Source organism: Hydra viridissima, unplaced genomic scaffold, assembly GCF_058129835.1.
Source record: "Hydra viridissima isolate aposymbiotic clone 2 unplaced genomic scaffold, HvirCarnegie_v1 scaffold_16, whole genome shotgun sequence".
Taxonomy (NCBI): Eukaryota; Metazoa; Cnidaria; class Hydrozoa; order Anthoathecata; family Hydridae; genus Hydra; species Hydra viridissima.
In genome coordinates this window covers 7143566-7162869 of record NW_028324315.1, presented here as the reverse complement: position 1 = coordinate 7162869, position 19304 = coordinate 7143566, and the positions used below count along the sequence as shown (strand labels likewise).

The following is a 19304-nucleotide window of genomic DNA, read 5'->3' as shown; positions in this document are numbered from 1 at the left end:
TTTCATCACCTTTTTTCTTCTCCATTCACTTTTCAAATAATCTGTTTTAAAATGTTTGCTGCAGAGTAAATTTATTGGGTGTAAACTGTATACGCTTAGTAACCATTACTCATCTCTCACAAAGACTTTGATTTTTTAATGAAAACCATATACCATTGTCTTTTATAAATCTTGTTTTACAACAGGAACAAAAAAAAAAGATACTTCAGCAACAGGCCACATGCTGTCTCTTTTTCCTTTAGGTGATTTTTTAGGTGATTTTAAAGTAACGTATAATGTTACTTTAATCTATGATAACAAAATATTTTACAAAATCAAAAACAGAGTTTCACCAACTTTTTGAAATTTACATTTAATAAACAGGCGATTTTCTAAAAATATCTAGAAACAGATTTCACAATCTTGATGACGTCTTTGTGTGCGTCGTTGAAGACCGAATTTTCAGCTTGATTATTTAGCTCAGATTGCACCTCGCAGGCTCAGTATCTTATTGTAATTTTCTTCATATTCGAACTCCAAAAGTCTTCCACAGCATTCAGCTCATCCATTTACAATATTTCTCTCAAAATCAAGGTCAAAGATTGCATTTTGCAGTCAACTGACAAAAATATCAGTTAGCTACTTTTTTCATCACTCCGTAGTTTTTTCATCACTCGGTAGTTTTTTGCTGGGAAAACAAAATTGCTGCAAAAAAAAAAATTACTTCACAAAGGCAGCATGAGTTAGACATTTAGTAAATGTATATTATTGATGCAGATTTCTTGTTGACCTTTTTTTTTTCGTTTTAAATAAACACATTTAAAGTAACAGAAACATTTAAAATAGTTTTTCATATTTATTACACCAAGCAAATCTTTAGTTGCGTCTGCTAAAGTTTTAGAAGTATTGAAAAAATACTGATTGCTCCGGCATTTTAGCGGCCTTAAAAAATAGAAAAATACCCTTTTTTTTTTGAATAATTAAATCACAAGGTTTCATTAAGTAAGTTCAAAACACCATTCGTTTCGTTACAAAAGTTTATTTCAATTCGACTCCTGCTCAAAACTTAGTATTTTTAACTCGATTTATATATTGCTATTCTCACCGAACTTTGATCGAGTTTAATTTATCATAAAGATTAAAATTGTTCAAATTAAGTAACCTCATGTTGTTGTTTTTTTTATGAAAACTGATTTTAAAATGAGGGAAGAATTAAAAATCTAGACATTTAAATGCCAAAACATACAAAAGACAAATCAAGAAGTGGCCTGAAGATAATATATATATATAAAAAAAAAAAAAAAAATTAAATTGCTTTTATATAAAAATTATTATAAAACCAACCAATCACAACTCTATTTGCTTTTTATATAAAAACTAATTTACCCTGAGATTAGTTTATTTAAAACGAGGGATAAAACTATATTTGTTTTCCACCAAAATACTTTGAGTTTATTTAACTTAATTTTACCAAACAACGGCAGCTGCATTAATATTTTAAACGATTTTCTTATTCTCAGGATGGCTATTAAAGATCAAATTGTCATGAGTAAAAAGTTTGATGATTTTAATAAACTTTCAGTTTGTAATGAAAATTCAATTTTTAAAGTAAAAACCTATTCTGTTATTTGAAAAAAGTCCAGAAGTTTTATTTACGACGCAAGGAGACCAGTTGTCATTTAAAAATATACATGTTTTTTTTTTTATAAGCATATGAAATTTTTTAAACAGGCTCGGGTATGCTTAAGCAAAAAGTTAAAAGAGGCTCAAAAATATGCTTAAGCTTAAGCATATTTCTAATAAAATATGCTTATTTCAATACTTTTTTAAAGTGTGCGCGTTACTAAAGGTTAATGGGTATAAGAAAAGTAAAAAATTGACTTAAGCTCTGTATTTGCCTTGGTTTTAATGTAGCTGAATTAATGTTATAGTATAATAATAAAAAATAAAACATACATACTATATACAAATGTTATCAATTAAATCAAAGATAGAACTTAGAAATAAAATAAACATTTTAAATATGATGTTAAATAAACTACACATTAAAAGTGAGAGAGAAAGAAAAAAAAGAGAGAAATAAAACACTTCAGAGCGACTCTTAAACTTTATGTTTTTATGTTTAAGTATTGAGGTTTAGGTTTTGCAACACAATGACTTCATTACTTCATAAAGTCGTTGCATTGCAAAATATAAACTTCGATTTTTGTTGTTTTTGTTGGTTTAAATTTAGAAATATATATATTTAAAGTTTTTAATTAAATAAAATTTAAATTTTTAAAATAGTTTATCGAGGCTCAGGAATATGCTTACATATGCTTATTTTTTTTCCAAATCTGAGCCTCTATATGCTTATAAGCGTTATGCTTATAAAAAAAAAACATGTATGCTCGTTATGTCTAGATTGATGAATAAGCAATTTATAAAACACAATAGAAGAAATTGAAACAACCAGAGAACAAAATATGCAACTTCTAAACCAATGACAAAGAAATAATTCATCAAAAACATGGCGAGATATAAAAGAAGCCTTTGGTTACTAAAATCGAACAAAGTATATTTTCTGAACTTCGTAAGATTCTTATTTTAAAAACTCTTTTTTTTACTCTAATTCCGGAAGATATTCGATTACGAATTCGAACGATTAGCTTTTACTTCGAATTTCTAAATTTAATCGTTACGGTATCCAAATTGAAAAATTTAACGTTAATTACATTGTTAGCTTTTATTTTTATAACTTGGATTACTTTACTGTAACAAAATCAAAAATAAAATTTAGAAATTTTATAAAATGGAAGTTTCCAAAGTCTTGTGAAGTCAAAAATATAAACAGGTTAGTTATGAATTAATAAGAAAGAAATAATGCGATATAAAAAGTTACAAGCATTTTTTTTTTATAATTAACATCAAGATATTCAGCTTTCAAAAGAATTCCACGACCGATAAAAACATTCTTTTCACGAGACGGTGAGCCGCTTTAAATTCATAAATACGTTTTCGAAAATATGCAAAAGGTTTTAACTGGAATGTATGGAATAGGAAAAACCTTGCTCACTAGAAAATATGCAGCAAGTTACAACAAGTACTTTGAAAATATAGCGTGGGTGGACTTAGCAATACGCAAATTACAAATATCCGTAACTAACCATTGCCACCTAAGCGTAAATGGTTTACATGGTTATCCATGCATTCGATATTGAAGTAATTGTTACAAAAATACAAAATTATTTTAAAAAAAATACAAAATTATTTTAAAAAAAATACAAAATTATTTTTAAAAAAATACAAAATTATTTTAAAAAAACTTTATTAATTTGTAATATCACAACGTAATCTGCCAGCGTTCGTCAAGTGCAAATTCGTCCTTTCTCACTTAAAGATACGTTTCTTTTCAAAGAAGAAAGTATTCAAACAAATGACGAGAAAAAGCTATAAGAAATTGCCGAAGTGCTTCAATATCATCCACTCGTCTCAAGCTATTCTCTATGTAAACAGCAACTACAACATTTCCTTGCATAACTATTTAAATCTTTTTCAATCCCAATGGAATTACCCAAGGAAGGTATTCTCACCGAAGTGGGAACGAAGTCTGCAGTGACATCCATCAACTTAGTTTTAGAAAAAATAAAAAGCCTTCATGAGCAATCAATAGAAATTTTAAACCATTCATTGTATTGCGACTGGCCAACACATTTTAAAGCAATTAATTCACATTTCAAAATAGCTGAATATAAACGAAAATTTTTTAAATAAAAAAAACATGTTTTTTGACAAATTACTCGAAATTGCTTATTAGTTATTCGTATCTTGATCGTTTCGACAATTATAATGACAGGTTTGAAATGCAAAAAAAGACACAGCATGTAAATATCATCAAAAGCGTAGAAAAATAGCATGGAAAATATTTAAAAATTACTGTTGAAAGACGTAAAAGAACACGTTGATGTTAGGAAGCATTTCTATAACCGTTTTCTCCTCACGTTCCTTACTAAAAAACCAAAAATTTGCAAAGCGTTCCATCAACAGAGTGAGAGAATCTAGTGTTTCATACTAAAAAAAGGTTTTTTTCAAGAAGCATTACACATGCTTGATGTCATTCAAAATTATACCACAAAATCTTATGAAACTGAGAATTACTGTTTGAATGAAATGAAAAAATAAAAAAGATTAAGAAATTTTATTACCAAGTTAAAAAAATGCGAACTTTTTTTTTTTGGAATCAATTATTCGTGAACATTGGTTAAAATACACAATTTAGCAATCTGTTCGATGAGTATGGGAAAATATAATGAAGCTTAAATTTATTATCAAGTTGAGAAAATGCGAGTTGGTATTTTAGCAAATTAAAAAAAAAAGAAGATATTTCAGTAAAATCATCTGGTAGTTTTACTTAAAACAATTTGTAATACTACAATTGAAAGGCATAATCAATTCAGAATTAATTTCAAAAATGCTGTGTATGTTATATATCGTCGTTGTCACATTCAAAACTCGTAAGTCCAAAAAAATAAGTTTTACTGGACATACAAAAAACTGTTTATTTTGTCAATATCATTTAATCAGCTATAAATCTTTGTGAATTCAATTATCGTGTAACAATATTTGAAATATAATTAAGCAATTTTTTTTTTAATTTAGAAGCTATTTTTTAAATTTTGGGCTGAAGTGATTTGCCTCAATAAATTTCGAAATTTTTTGACATAAGTGGTTTGCTTGCAACGACGACTATAAGTTCCTTCCCCTGACTTTTCTGAGCCAATCAGCCTGCAGGATTTCTTACGGTTTACACAATTACTAGGCCTGAGTTTTTAGTTTACCGCGTATAAACCTACGATGGGAATAATCTTTCGTATCAGCCCATAAAAATATCAGCAAATTAGAAAAGTAAACATGAAAGAACATTTTTTATGTCAATGTATGCTTCATGCGTTCTATCATTCCTGTATTTTTTGGAACGTTGTGTAATGCATACTCTTTAAACTAAATGGGTATGAAAATTTTATTATTTGATTAATTAACGGATGTTGCTTCATGTGCGCTTGTGAAAAACATGATTAAAATATTTTCGGGATTAATCTAAATTTAAAGATTTCGCATGAATAATAAAATTCTTCTTTTTTTCCTATTACTTTACTTATCCTTTAATAAGATGGAATCAATCTTTAATTTTTAATTCCTGGATATTTTAGTGTAAAGTTTTTTTCTTTAAGCAAAAAAAAAAAAAAAAAGAGTGTAAAAAAAAAAATTAATTTATTATAATTACCATCATAAATCCCAGTGTATTCACTCATTATTGTGCAGGATCTTGGAACTTCTGATCAGGTTTAAGTTTATGAAAGAATCTTGTATTCATAGACACAGCCACTTGTTGACAAAGCTTCTGTGAATGTTTCCATGGTTTCCCATCACAATCTTTGCTGATTGAGACCACCATCTGTGAACAAATGGTTAGAAAGAACAAAGTTATGATTAAAAATCTTTAGAAAGAACAAAGTTATGATTAAAAAGTCCTGAAACTTCACATATAGGATCAATATAACTACATGATAGATCAGAAAATGTTCTAAAATGATCTTTGAGTGACAATCTATGCCGCTCTATGCTAGCAATTTGTTTGGAGTACACTTGGAAGGAATATCTTTCAAAAAAGCTGCAGTTTTCTTGCAGTTTTCTTGCAATTTTCTTGCAGTTTTGTGCAAATCAAAGTTGTATTTTTTCTAAGAGGCAAAAACATTTTGGCATGAACAGGAGAGAAAAGAAATGCAAAAAGTGATTAAGGGGTTTGCTGTAATTGATGCTTACTTATCCTCCTGACATGAGTAATTTGAAAGCAGATTTAGAGCACAAAAAAAGGAAATTCTTAGCTCATGAACTTATTTCCATTAAATACCATATTATTGATAACTTATCTTTTTTCCTTAATGTTCATCTGCATGACTCATCTATGTATATAAGAGTATTTATGTAAATAGTACAAACATCATATCTTTTTATATATCTTAGAATTTTTTTATTTCAGCTACAATTACTATATAAGAAGCAATTTCTCAAAACTGGTATTGAAGCCTGCTCTAATATTTCACATTTTTTGATCTAATTTTTTTTACAGAGGTTTTTTCATTAGATTGATTTTAAATGGTGTTGCAACAAAGTTTGTACAGTTATGAAAACATAATCATGATGTTGGATATAAAAGAAGTATCAAAAACTATAAAAAAACATATAGCATTCCATAACTAATGTGATACATAACAAATTTTTTTGGGTGAATTGCACAATAACAGCATTACCATGGTTTTTGGAATAAAGTGAGCATAAGAGTTTGTGCTAATTTTGTTGCAATACCCTGAAAAGTGAAATATATTTCTTTTTATGGTTTTTATCTCAAATTTAGATTCTAATGAAAAAGTTAAAAATATTTTGGTTGAACAAGTATCACCTGGTTGGAAGAGGTTTGCTCATATTACTTTAATAAGTGGATTTTACAACGTTGTAGAACAAATTGATAAAGAAAATGACAATGATCAGTTTAAATTGGAGTTATTCTTGCAGAAGCTTTTTACAATTAATCAATCGAACTATAATGAAGTGATTGCTAATTCTCTTTATACCTTGGGAAGGTATGACATTTTGTGGGATGTTGCACTGTACGGTAAGAGCCTAATTTTCTCTTAGAATAAAAATAATTATAAAACATAGTCTAGTCATTTTAAATGTTCAGCAAACTTGTTTAAAAGCTATGGCAGTTAAGTTTTTTAATTTTATGTTGAATTTCATTAGTTTTTTATTCCCTGTTGTTAGAAAACTAAAGAATGCATCAAAAATTCACACATAGCTAACTTAACAGTTAAGCAGGAAAACAATTAGATTATATTTGCTTTTGAAAGTATTATACCAGTGTTTTCTTTACAGAAGATGACTTTCTGAATGATGTTGAAGTGTGAGCTCATGAGAGAAGTGTGGCCATTAATAGGAAATTTTTATTGCATAGTTTATTTGCATGAAATAAAATTTACAAAACCATTTGACAAAGTGCTGATTCCATAGAGCTTGATTTGCTGGTATTGTAATAGAATAAAAGCACTTCTGTTAATCCAGTGCCTCATTACTTGTTGACCTGTACATATTACTTAGATGGATTAGAGGTTTTTGTTCACTCAAAGATAAAACTGGTCATTTGTTTGATGCTTGAACTAGCAGATATTATTTTCAAAAAAATTATGTTACTTGGCATAACTGACTTGATTATCAGTAAGAACCTCTTCTTCAATTCAAACCTTAAATGTGTGTTCAATTTAAAATCATCAAATTAATTCTTAAATCTAAACTTACTTTAATTCACTCTTCATAACATTATCAACAAGATGAAATTTTGTTTTAAAATCAAAGATGGTTTGTCTGGGTTTAATCTATTTTTTGGTTGTTTATCTTAATTTAGAAAATTTTGAAAAAATTCAGAAGATTTTGATTGAAGATGTTTCTGCTGATTGGAAAAGATTAGCTCGTGGAACCTGTCTAAATGACATTGATGCTATTGTTGAACAAATTGAGCAGGATTATGAGGATGATAAAGCAAAAATGGCATCATTGCTTAAGAAGATCTTTGAAATAGAACCATTGCAATACAAAAAGATTATTGGAAATTGTTTGAATAGCATAGGAAAATTCGATATTTTATTTGGTGTTGCATTAGATAGTAAGGGTGTTATATTGTGTTTCTTATGTTTGTTAAGGTTTGCTGTTTTTAAAAATTTTGTGTTTGATTCAATTTTTATTGGAATGATATTAAAAAGTTTGATTGTTCTAATTTCCAGTTTAATTACTTTTTAATTAATTTACTTTTATGTTATTAAGTCTCATAACCTTTAACATTTATATAAAACTATTAAAATGACAATAAATGTATATATGATATAAATTAATATAATGAATTAAACAAGTATAATTAAAATTTTTGTAAAGAATGTTATCAAATACATACATGTATTATATTTGTGGAATTGAATGTGGTTTTTGTTTGACTATGGGTTAAAAAGTTTAAAATTGACTAAGGTTTAAAAAGTTTAAGTTCAATAGAATCAAGAAACTGCAAATTTACTGTTTTGCAGTACTGCAAATTTCATCAAAAAAATAAAAAAAACTAACTCTTGGAAAGGGTTTGTATTTAACAGATTTCTTGATGTTAAACTTAAATGATGTTTAATTTAAAGTAAATTTAAAGTTTGAATAAATATTCCATGAAGTGTAAAAATATTTTTGAAAATTTATTTTTATGGTCTTAAGTTTGAAACAGACAGTAGTCTTTCTCTCACATGTTAATTATTCACTGTAAGACAAACCTTTTAATTCTGTAGTTGCTAACTCATTTAAAAAGTAAAAGAAAATTTTCTTATAAATTTTTATTTATGTTCTTATGTTTTAAGTTTTAAACGGGCAGTAATCTTTCTCTCACATGTTAATTATTCACTGTAAGACAAACCTTTTAATTCTGTAGTTGCTAACTCATTTAAAAAGTAGTTCAAAGTGCTAAAAGCTTTAGTAATGTATTAAATTGATTCACGAGGTTAAAAGGAAAATAGGATTTGTAGAACTTGCAATAAATGAACTTTCTGTGCCAAGGAGTAAATACTTGGAATGAAATATTCATTAAATGTTGTCACCATCTTGACTTGTTTGGGAAGAATAAAGAACTTCCTGCAAGTTTAAATCAAAATGAATTCAAAGTATTAAGAAAAATTCCTATTTTCTAGTGAGCTACGTTTTTCCTTTTATGACAGTATGTAATTGTTCAAAAATGTAAAGATCATCTTGAAATATTTTTGAATTGTGCTGGAAGTCTTTTCTGCAACTTGTATTTGTCTTGAAAAACAAAACACTTCTTTGTCAGAATATTGATATATAATTTTTCTTTTTAAAATGAAGAAAGTGTTGCATAATTTGCATGTCCTTTTAATACTCAATATTTAAAATTCCAAACAAAATAAAAAGTTTCTCAGAGATGAACAGAAGAATTAAGAGATTAATTTTCATAAAATAGCTATGAAAATATATTGCTTTAGAAATCTTTGTAAATTCAAAAATTATTTATTTTATTTAATCTTTTCATAGCATCATAGACTGTTAAAAAAGAAATATTTATTTTTGCATAATGGTAGACATAATGGTAATGCAGCAGGTTGAATTATTAAAAAGCTCTCTTTCTTTTTAGGGAATTTTGAAACAGTTTGTGATATACTGGTTGAAACTATGTCACCTGACTGGAAGAGATTGGCAAATTACACTTGCTTACATGATATTGACAGTATTGTAGAACAGATTGACCAGGGTTACAGCAATGATAAATTAAAAATGGATGCATTCCTTAAAAGGCTTTATGAAAGCGAACCTTTAGCATATAAAAAATTGATTGCAAATTTTCTCAATGCTGCAAGTAGATATGATGTTTTATTCAGACTGGGTTTAGTTGGTGAGAATCTGTTAATTAAGTTTATTTTAGCTTTTCTTCAGTATTATTCATGAAATACTTAATTTATTTGATTATGGTGTGTCTTTGACAAGAAGCCTTTTTATGCTTCTTTTTTTTTTTCCCCATTTTGAAACTGGAATGAATGAGCTATCAGTTGCCAATACCCACAGTTTTTTAATTTAAACAAAGTTTTAACTTAGACAATACCCACAGTTTTTTAATTTTCACAAAGTTACCAAAGTTTTAAGTATTATATTTCATTATCATTTTTTCATAATTTTTTTTTTTATTTTTTTGATCCTTTTACTCATTTGAATTTTTTTAGAAAGTTCTGAATTGATAATAAAGCTATTGCTTGAACATACATCTACAGACTGGAAGAAATTTGCTACTTATACCTGCTTACATGAAGTTAACTGTATTATACAGGTTATTGATCTTGAGAATGATGACAATCGAATGAAAATGACAGCAGTCCTTGAAAAGCTTAATGACATTAATCCATTGCAGTTTAAAGAGTTGATTGAAAATTGTCTGGTTACATTGAGAAAATTCAGTGTTTTATCTGCATTTGAGGAAGATGGCCATTTTGAAGGAGAAACAGAAGAAAAAAAAGCTGAATCTGTTGTAATGAAAGGTAGTGTTGTTTATAATGACGTTTTGAAAAAATTGCTGGTTATGTTGTTTTCATTTTTTATTCATAAAAAAATTGCAGAAGCTGGAGAAATTTTACAGCTGTGCATGCATTTATACCTGTCTTGAAAACATTGGCACTGCATTATTGCCAAAACTGAAATGGTTTATTTTAAATTTTAATGGCTTTTTCTTAGAAAATGCCATTAAAATTTAAAATAAACACTAAAATAAATGATGTCTATTTATTTATAGATGTAATAACCCTAAAGTTAGAACTTAACTAGAAATTTGTATTCACAAGATATTGTGGGGTTGATCCTCTGTTTCTTCTAATAATTCACTACTGGTGCCAACATCAGCAATTCTGCCTTAAGTTCTTCAAACTTTTCTCTAATGTTAATAAAACTTGCCTTCTCTTCTCAATATCTCCCCTTGGTTTTAAATTCATCAGAATTCTTTGTAAAGTTTTTTTTACTTGCTAATAAAGCTTTTTACTTATTTTGTCAGCCACTTGATAGAAATCTTTATGTCAACACTTGAAAAAGCGATATAATCAAGTAGCTCCTAATAAAAGATAAACCTATCAAATTATATCTGTTTTAAACTAAAATAAATTTATTAGATAAATTGCAAAATGTATAAAGCAATTTTTTTGCATTTCACTTTTTCAAGAGAAATGAAATAAATGTTAGGTTAACCTTAATTTTAAGATAGCTCTTGCATGAGATCTTTAAGGATTTTGAGTAAAAAATAACAGAAAAGAGTTCATCCCATAAAACTCAGATCTATGTATTCTGACAGCTAACATTAAGAAATTTTTTAATATATTTCTGACATAAGGAATGAAGAAAAAAAACAAAAGTAATTTAAAAACTTCCACTCATTTTATGCACAAATAACAGCTTTTTCATGTATGATCACTTCAAATTTGGTTCCTTTCTTTTTTAGAAGCACAACACTTGTTCTAAAAGAGCTACGAAATTTGATGGTGAACTAAAATAATTATTCTATCTCAATATTTACATCTCCACATAGAATTACCATTTAATTTTGTCCTTTTTTTTTTGACATTTAAGATAATTTAAATTTAAAAATACCGCAATTGCTCTATTTAATTTTTAAAATTTTTTACCTTAGTTTCAGAGCATGAAAAAGATAAAACTTTGATTGAGCGACTATCACCTGACTGGAGAAGATTTGCTTTTAACACTTACTTAAGTAATGTTTACAGTATTGTAGAACAAGTTGACAAAGAGAATGACAATAACAAATTAAAAATGGCTGCATTCCTTCAAAAGCTTCATGAAATCAATCCATCAGGCTATAAAGAAGTGATAGCAAACTCACTCTATGATTTAAGAAGATTTGATATTTTATTAGAAGTAGAAATGGATGGTAAGTTTTTAATTTTATGTCTTTGCAATAAGTAGTTAAGTTTATGTCTATTTATTAGGTGGTAAATTAATTCTATGTAGTAAAATATCTTGACTTATTAAACTTGTTGTTTAAATGATTTGGTGACAAATATACAAATATATACTGTGTAACTTCTTTGGTGACATCATTATCAAAAATTCTTATCTAGTTTGAACCCTCTTCTTAAAGCTTGTAATTTATTTAAACTTGTTTAATACACCAAACTAAGAATCTCAACTTTTAGCTCCTGATAAAGCTTATTCAATTGGAAGTGACGCTAAGCTTTTATATTTCTTTCATATTTCTTGTCTATAACAGCATCTTTAACTGCTTCAGTTTAGCAATAGTTTGTTTTGCTTTACATGTCTTCTTGAAACATAGTCAGTGCAAAATGGAGTGTTTTAGAATGCTAGTTTTGATTTGATATTTAAATTTTTTATATAATTTGAAGTCTAAAATAGCAGGTTTATAATTTCAAATTTATAATTGCACTTTTATTTGTTTCATTTTATTATTGATTTTATATATATATATTTTTTTCTTTGCTTTTTTTTAGAAAATGTTAAAAAATTTTGTACCATTGTGATTGAACGAGTATCAACTGACTGGAAGAGATTTGCTCGTGAGACTAATCTAGTAGACATTGATTCTATAGTTGAACATATTGATGTAGAAAATGAGGATGATCAATCAAAGATGTCATCATTCCTTGAGAAGCTCTTTGAAACATGTCCATATGAATTTAAAGCGATTATTTCCAACACTCTTACTGCTTTAGGAAGATTGGATGTTTTGTTTGGCATAACTTTGGGCGGTAAATAAGTTTCAGCATTTTCAAAATCTCAACATTTGAACCAAATGTTGATACTGAAGGTGATGTTTACTTCATAGTGTATTAGAATATTATTGAAGTAAAACATTTGTTCTCTGTTTAGAAAATTATGAAACACTTCAAAGGGTTCTGATTGAAAAAGTATCACCTGACTGGAGAAGATTTGCGCGGCACACTTGTGTACAGGACATAGACAGTATTTTAGAACAAATTGACAATGATAACCAAGATGACCAGTCAAAAATGGCCTCATTTCTTGAGAGACTGTATGAGATCAGACCTATTGATTATAAAGATTTAATTGAAATGTCTCTCAATACCACTAACCGCTTTGATGTTTGTCTTGGAGTTGCATTGGATGGTAAGAAACTGTAGTTTTGGAGAATATTGTTTTAATATTGTGTTAATGTCATGCTAAAAAGTGTAATGATCATTACTTTATCATTACGATCATCATTTTTAGTGCAAGTTTTTCAAGCTTCCACTTCATCTTAGGATTTGAAAATCACTTTTTCTTTTATTTTATTACGAAAACCAAATTTTTTAAAAACATATTCTTGACTTGAACTTCATCTGTTATTCTTCAAAAAAAAATTTTTTACTAGCAGGTAAAACAATTCAATTTAGTTAAAAGTTTTAATATCCTTTTGAATATTAATTATCTTTTTTATTAATTTCGTTTAACAAACTTTAATTTCTTTTTTTTATTTTATTATTTGTTTTAACAACTTTTTTTTTTTTTTCTAGAACATTTTGAGAGTGTTGAGAAAATTTTACTTGAGCGTTTATCTTCTGACTGGAAAAATTTTGCATATCTCACTTGTTTGTATGAAGTTGATTATATCATCGAACACATTGATCATGATTATGATAATGATCAATTAAAGTTGATGGCTTTTTTAAAAAAGCTATTTGAACATGAACCTGTACGTTATCAGGAGATCATAAAATACTCATTGATAGCTTCAAAAAGATACAGTGTTTTGCATTTATTTGAGGAGCAGAATGCTAAAGAAGAAGTAATATCTTTACTTCAGACTAAAGGTATTTTTAAAAAGTAACTGTTTTAATTTTTGGAAATAGTGACCTTTAGAAATCTACAAGTTGATAAAATACAAACTGATATTTTAGGAATCAATCATCCATCAGTAATGAATGCAAAAAGTAATATTGCAGACTCTTTCAAAGAAATGGGAAAATATGATGAAGCTTTAAAAGTTTATTATCAAGTTGATAAAATACAATCTGATATCTTAGGAATCAATCATCCATCAACATTGGTTACAAAACTTTATATAGCAGACTGTTTAGATAGTATGGGAAAACATAACGAAGCTTTAGAAATTTATTATCAAGTTGATAAAATACAATCTGATATCTTAGGAATCAATCATCCATCAACATTGCTTACAAAAAGTAATATAGCAAGCTGTTTCAAAGGAATGGGGAAATATAACGAAGCTTTAAAAATTTATTATCAAGTTGATAAAATACAATCTGATATCTTAGGAATCAATCATCCATCAACATTGCTTACAAAAAGTAATATAGCAAGCTGTTTCAAAGGAATGGGGAAATATAACGAAGCTTTGGAAATTTATAATCAAGTCGAAAAATTACGAACTGACATTTTAGGAATCAATCATCCATCAACATTGGTTACAAAACTTTATATAGCAGACTGTTTAGATAGTATGGGAAAACATAACGAAGCTTTAGAAATTTATTATCAAGTTGATAAAATACAATCTGATATCTTAGGAATCAATCATCCATCAACATTGCTTACAAAAAGTAATATAGCAAGCTGTTTGTATGGAATGGGAAAATATAATGCAGCTTTAAAAATTTATTATCAAGTTGATAAAATACAATCTGATATCTTAGGAATCAATCATCCATCAACATTGCTTACAAAAAGTAATATAGCAAGCTGTTTCCAAGGAATGGGGAAATATAACGAAGCTTTGGAAATTTATTATCAAGTTGATAAAATACAATCTGATATCTTAGGAATCAATCATCCATCAACATTGCTTACAAAAAGTAATATAGCAAGCTGTTTCAAAGGAATGGGGAAATATAACGAAGCTTTAAAAATTTATTATCAAGTTGATAAAATACAATCTGATATCTTAGGAATCAATCATCCATCAACATTGCTTACAAAAAGTAATATAGCAAGCTGTTTCCAAGGAATGGGGAAATATAACGAAGCTTTGGAAATTTATTATCAAGTCGAAAAATTACGAACTGACATTTTAGGAATCAATCATCCATCAACATTGCTTACAAAAAGTAATATAGCAAGCTGTTTCCAAGGAATGGGGAAATATAACGAAGCTTTGGAAATTTATTATCAAGTCGAAAAATTACGAACTGACATTTTAGGAATCAATCATCCATCAACATTGCTTACAAAAAGTAATATAGCAAGCTGTTTCAAAGGAATGGGGAAATATAACGAAGCTTTGGAAATTTATAATCAAGTCGAAAAATTACGAACTGACATTTTAGGAATCAATCATCCTTCAACATTGGTTACAAAAAGTAATATAGCAAGCTGTTTCCAAGGAATGGGGAAATATAACGAAGCTCTGGAAATATATAATCAAGTTTATAAAATACAATCTGATATCTTAGGAATTAATCATCCATCAACATTGGCTACTAAAAATAATTTAGCTATTTGTTTGGACGAAATGAAGCGGGATGAAAATGAATGGTTATCTTGTAAACTATTTTAGGTTCTATAAAGTTAATTTACTTGTAAGACAACATTTCTAGTTTTTTTTCTTAAAGTGTTATTTTGCACACGATAAACGCTCTGTTTGTAAGTCAGAACAGTTCTGATATTTTCTTTCGGTATGTCTATACTGAAAGTGGGATTGAGGAGTCCATAACAAAGTAAATCGTTGTATTGAATTACTGATTGAGATTTTTACAAATGAACAGAAGTTTGTTTGAAAGAAGATCATGTTCGAGCGAAAATTTATTGACGGAAATATTTTTCTAAAGAAGTTTTCTAAACAATATGGGATTAGCTCTAATAACGGACTTTCACTGAGCGCGGTTTCATTGTATGACTTTTCCATAGGGAGTAAATGACTTGGCTAGTCTAACATTAGATAATTCTTATTAAAATAAATAGTATTAAAAAAGAATTAACACCATGAAGTGGCTTCGTTCTTCATCTTTATGTTTCAATAGCATTAAGAAGATGGAAAGTATTAATTCCCTGCCAAAAAATGAAAATCTTCAAACACAATATCAAAAGATCTTAAAATCTTCAAACACAGTATCAAAAGATCTTAAAAACTTAAGGCATGAATTGGAAGAACGGACACATTTGTTGTAACACTGGAGTTCAGGAAAAAGGGAACACTTCAACTCATTACCCGATGTTGTTGTCACACCATCTCAGTATATTATTCATAAAAATAAATGTTTTATTCGATTTAAACGACTTAAAGAACCAACATCTTTTGATGAACAAAAATTGAATTTGTTTAAAAAAAAATTAGATATCGCTTACAACCTAATTAATCAAGAAACTCCTACTATTACTGTGCATTCATGTCGGAAATCTCCTACTAAAATAATAATTTCAAAATATGTTCGTAAACTTAAGCGTCGTCCTTCAAAATTGTAGCTAAATTCTATGTTATCTAGTTCATTTAAAAACAATAAATCATTAAAATAACAACTTTAAGAAGCTAATGTAAAAATCAAGAGGCTAGAAAATGAAAAAAAAAACCCCACAAATAAATGTAAAGTTTCTCCAAAAATTCTAAAAATAAATTACTAAAAGAAGTAGAAAGAAACAAATATTTTTATTATTAACAAAGTTATCATATCATAATATTGTAAAAGATAATAAACCTTCATCATTTAAATACCTTTGTGGTTTATCCATTGAAAAGTTTAATGCTTTATTCAATGTTACTAGTCCATATTTACATGCTATTGAATATCAAGATGTTAAAGGCACTGGTAATCGAGCTTTAGATAAAAGAGCTGAATTATTTTCAGTTTTAACTATTGTCGTCATGCATTACACTTGGGAGTTGTGGCACATGTTATCAGTTTCTGAAAGCACAGTTGATAGACTTTTGTTGCATGGATAATATTTTTAGAAACATTGTTTGATGAAGGTGATCTTCATCCTGATAATGGATATTTATTAAAAAGAATGCCAGAAATATTTGTCAAGATTGGACATGGTCTAACTGATATGATTATAGACTGCACAGAATTTAAATTTCAACATGCAACTAATTTTGATTTAAACACTCTTATGTTTTCTCATTACAAAAACACACAAACAGGAAAAGCATTGATTAGTATTTCACCTCATGGAAGTGGTCTTTCGTTCAGTAATATTTTTCCAGGTTCAATATCAGATAGTTCAACAGCAGAAAAAACTGATGTGTTAAGTTGGCTTAACATGAACATGAATTAATGGCTGATCGAGGTTTCGCGGTCCAAATTATTATTCGATGAAAGGTGTTTATTTAAACCGACCAGCACAAAAAAATTTGGAAAAGTTTTCACACGGGGGATGTTTCAACAAATTTTAATATTGCTTCAACCAGAATTCATGTTGAACGATTTATAGGGCATGTTAGAGATTGGTCAATTCTTAATACAGTTTAACCTATGCCAAGACTAGACTAACTTTCATCAACATGGAAGACTTTGTGTCATATTGTTAATTTAACAATGGATCCTATTGAACCAAATCCTGAAAAATAGTATTTAAAAGTATAAATGTAAAAATGTTTCTTTGAAAGTATTTTGGTAGTTTTTTTATTATTGTTATTTATTACAAGGTACTAAAATTTACAATAGGAAGTTTACGTATTAATTTATTAATATGGGTACGTAATGGTTTAACACTTTCGAAGCTCGTCTAAGAGTTTTGAGTTGCAAATAACTTGTATTCTTTATGTGGCCAATCTGGTATTGATGTATTTGAAAAGATACTGTCCATTAAACATTTTACTACATCCCACAAAATGTTGCTTTTCTGGATAAGGAAGTACTTAGCAGTTTTTGATTCAGGATGATAGGACAAAGAAAGCAGTAGTATGATTGTGTACATTTGAAGTTGTGTTTGAATAAAACAGGCAGGTGATTTAAATAAGTTTGACAATGGTTCTTTTGAACTTTCTCCTCTGATTTTTATTTCAAGTAATAAGTTTGGAGCTTCCAAAGCATCAGGACTTGAACCGTATGTTTCATCATCTGTTAAAGTAAAGAAACCACATTGTATAGCATTAGATAAAGACTGGTTTCGAAAAAACAACAATTTTAGTATCTGGAAAAATAAGGTCAGCATTTTAGGTTTGATTTTCTTTAATATAATCATGATCCATCAAGCAACATGCAGCCATTTTTGTGAAGCGATAATTAAGGTAGTCAAAAAGTGATGAAGACTTTACACTTGATTTCGGTGAAACTTTGTAACAATGCGATTCGAAAGGAATTTGTGCATCTTTTTTTTTTAGATTTTATATTAAGTTTTATTTTAAGAATATCTCTTTTGAATTTTGAATTTTCTGGGTGTGCAACAACAATTTTTTTCCTCATGTACATTTTTTAAAATTTTTTTTGAAGCAAAACGTGCTGAAGTAAGTTTAATTTGGCGAAGTGGAACCATAGGTATTGAACCTTTTTTACTACGACAATGCCATTTTTGAAGTTGTTCAGTACAAATAAGGGATAATATTTTTTCTTTTGTTTCATAAAAGTACTTTAAAAATAATAACAATGCAAGAACATGGCAGCAAATGTTTTCAAAAACATGGCCCACTGAACCAACAGGACATTCACAATGAGCTTTTTGTGGAAAGTTGTATTTAAATAAAATTACAGCAGGACGAATTTGTTCTCCGTAAGATTTTTGTGTAAGTCCTCTAACAAACAACGTATCAGGTAAACTAAAATCTGTTCAAGCTTTAACAGTCACAATTTTTCTACTTGTTAAAATAATATACCCGTTTTTTTGCTGTCCCAATTGCTGCCTTCTCTTTTATTTCAAGCATACTTTTTAAACATAGATGAAGTTATATAAGGATACAATGAACCGTCGCTAGTCCAAGGAGCAGTTAAAGGCGCGATATTTGTAGGATCCAAGAAAGTTTTATATACAAAAATTCTTTCTGCTTTTCTTTTTAGTTTTTCAGTTAGGGATGGATACAGTTTAAATTTTTGAATCTGATATGCAACTCATCTAAAGTGCCACTTGTTGATAAGCCATGGTCTGGTAGCCATTTTATACAATCTTTTTTTTTTAAGTAAAATATCATCCATTGTATTTTATTTTCAAAAAACAGATATTAATTTTTTTAATGTTATAATTACGGATTGATTTATCCCCTATGAATATTTCACCGAAATCTCATACGCCAAGACTACCCCTTATGAACCTTATGAAAGTCCCTAATTAACAGTTGTTAATAGCAGTTGTTAATAGCAACAGCTCTTAAAGTATTATTATTAGCATAGTAAGAATTTACTAAATTAAAATACACATAAAATAAATTGAAATACTAAAATCTTTTAGTATATTAAAAAATAACAGATTATATTTGAAACTTTTTTTATTTTTAAACAACAAAGTTTTATGACCAGTATTATTTTTTTTTCTTAATTAACAGATGTTGATTTAATTGTTTTCAGCCGTCAATTATTAGTCGTCAATTCGGTCGTCAATTAAATAATTAAAATAATTAAGAGAGTTGGTTCACCTTTTTTTTTTTTATTACTTTAATAATTCTATTTGGCATTTAGTGATTAAGATTTCTCAATTGTTTAAGATTATTTGTTCCCAGCATTCCTTTATTTTTTGTTTGAACTCATTGACGTCATAAAATTGATTTTTTGTTTGTTTAAAAGTCATCTTTTCAAAAGTATTAACAACCTGGTTTTTATTTTTTATATTAAAGATTTCAAATAATAGAAATAAGAACC

The 19304-nt window shown here is 27.8% G+C and overlaps 1 protein-coding gene and 1 pseudogene across 1 annotated transcript in view; both read left to right on the top strand.

Annotated features, from left to right (window-relative positions):
• Positions 1 to 15103, top strand: part of LOC149877819 (uncharacterized) — a 68189-nt gene extending 53086 nt beyond the window's left edge. Inside the window, exons 5-13 of the mRNA XM_090073609.1 lie at positions 6374 to 6631; positions 7418 to 7675; positions 9188 to 9445; positions 9771 to 10082; positions 11219 to 11476; positions 12054 to 12311; positions 12433 to 12690; positions 13077 to 13373; positions 13461 to 15103. Of these exons, the coding sequence (XP_089929735.1) occupies positions 6374 to 6631; positions 7418 to 7675; positions 9188 to 9445; positions 9771 to 10082; positions 11219 to 11476; positions 12054 to 12311; positions 12433 to 12690; positions 13077 to 13373; positions 13461 to 15076 (3773 nt within the window). The 3' untranslated portion in view covers positions 15077 to 15103. The remainder of the gene's footprint in view (positions 1 to 6373; positions 6632 to 7417; positions 7676 to 9187; positions 9446 to 9770; positions 10083 to 11218; positions 11477 to 12053; positions 12312 to 12432; positions 12691 to 13076; positions 13374 to 13460) is intronic.
• A 552-nt stretch (positions 15104 to 15655) lies between these two features.
• LOC149877818 (uncharacterized) lies at positions 15656 to 18079 on the top strand (annotated as a pseudogene).
• The last annotated feature ends 1225 nt before the right edge of the window (positions 18080 to 19304 follow it).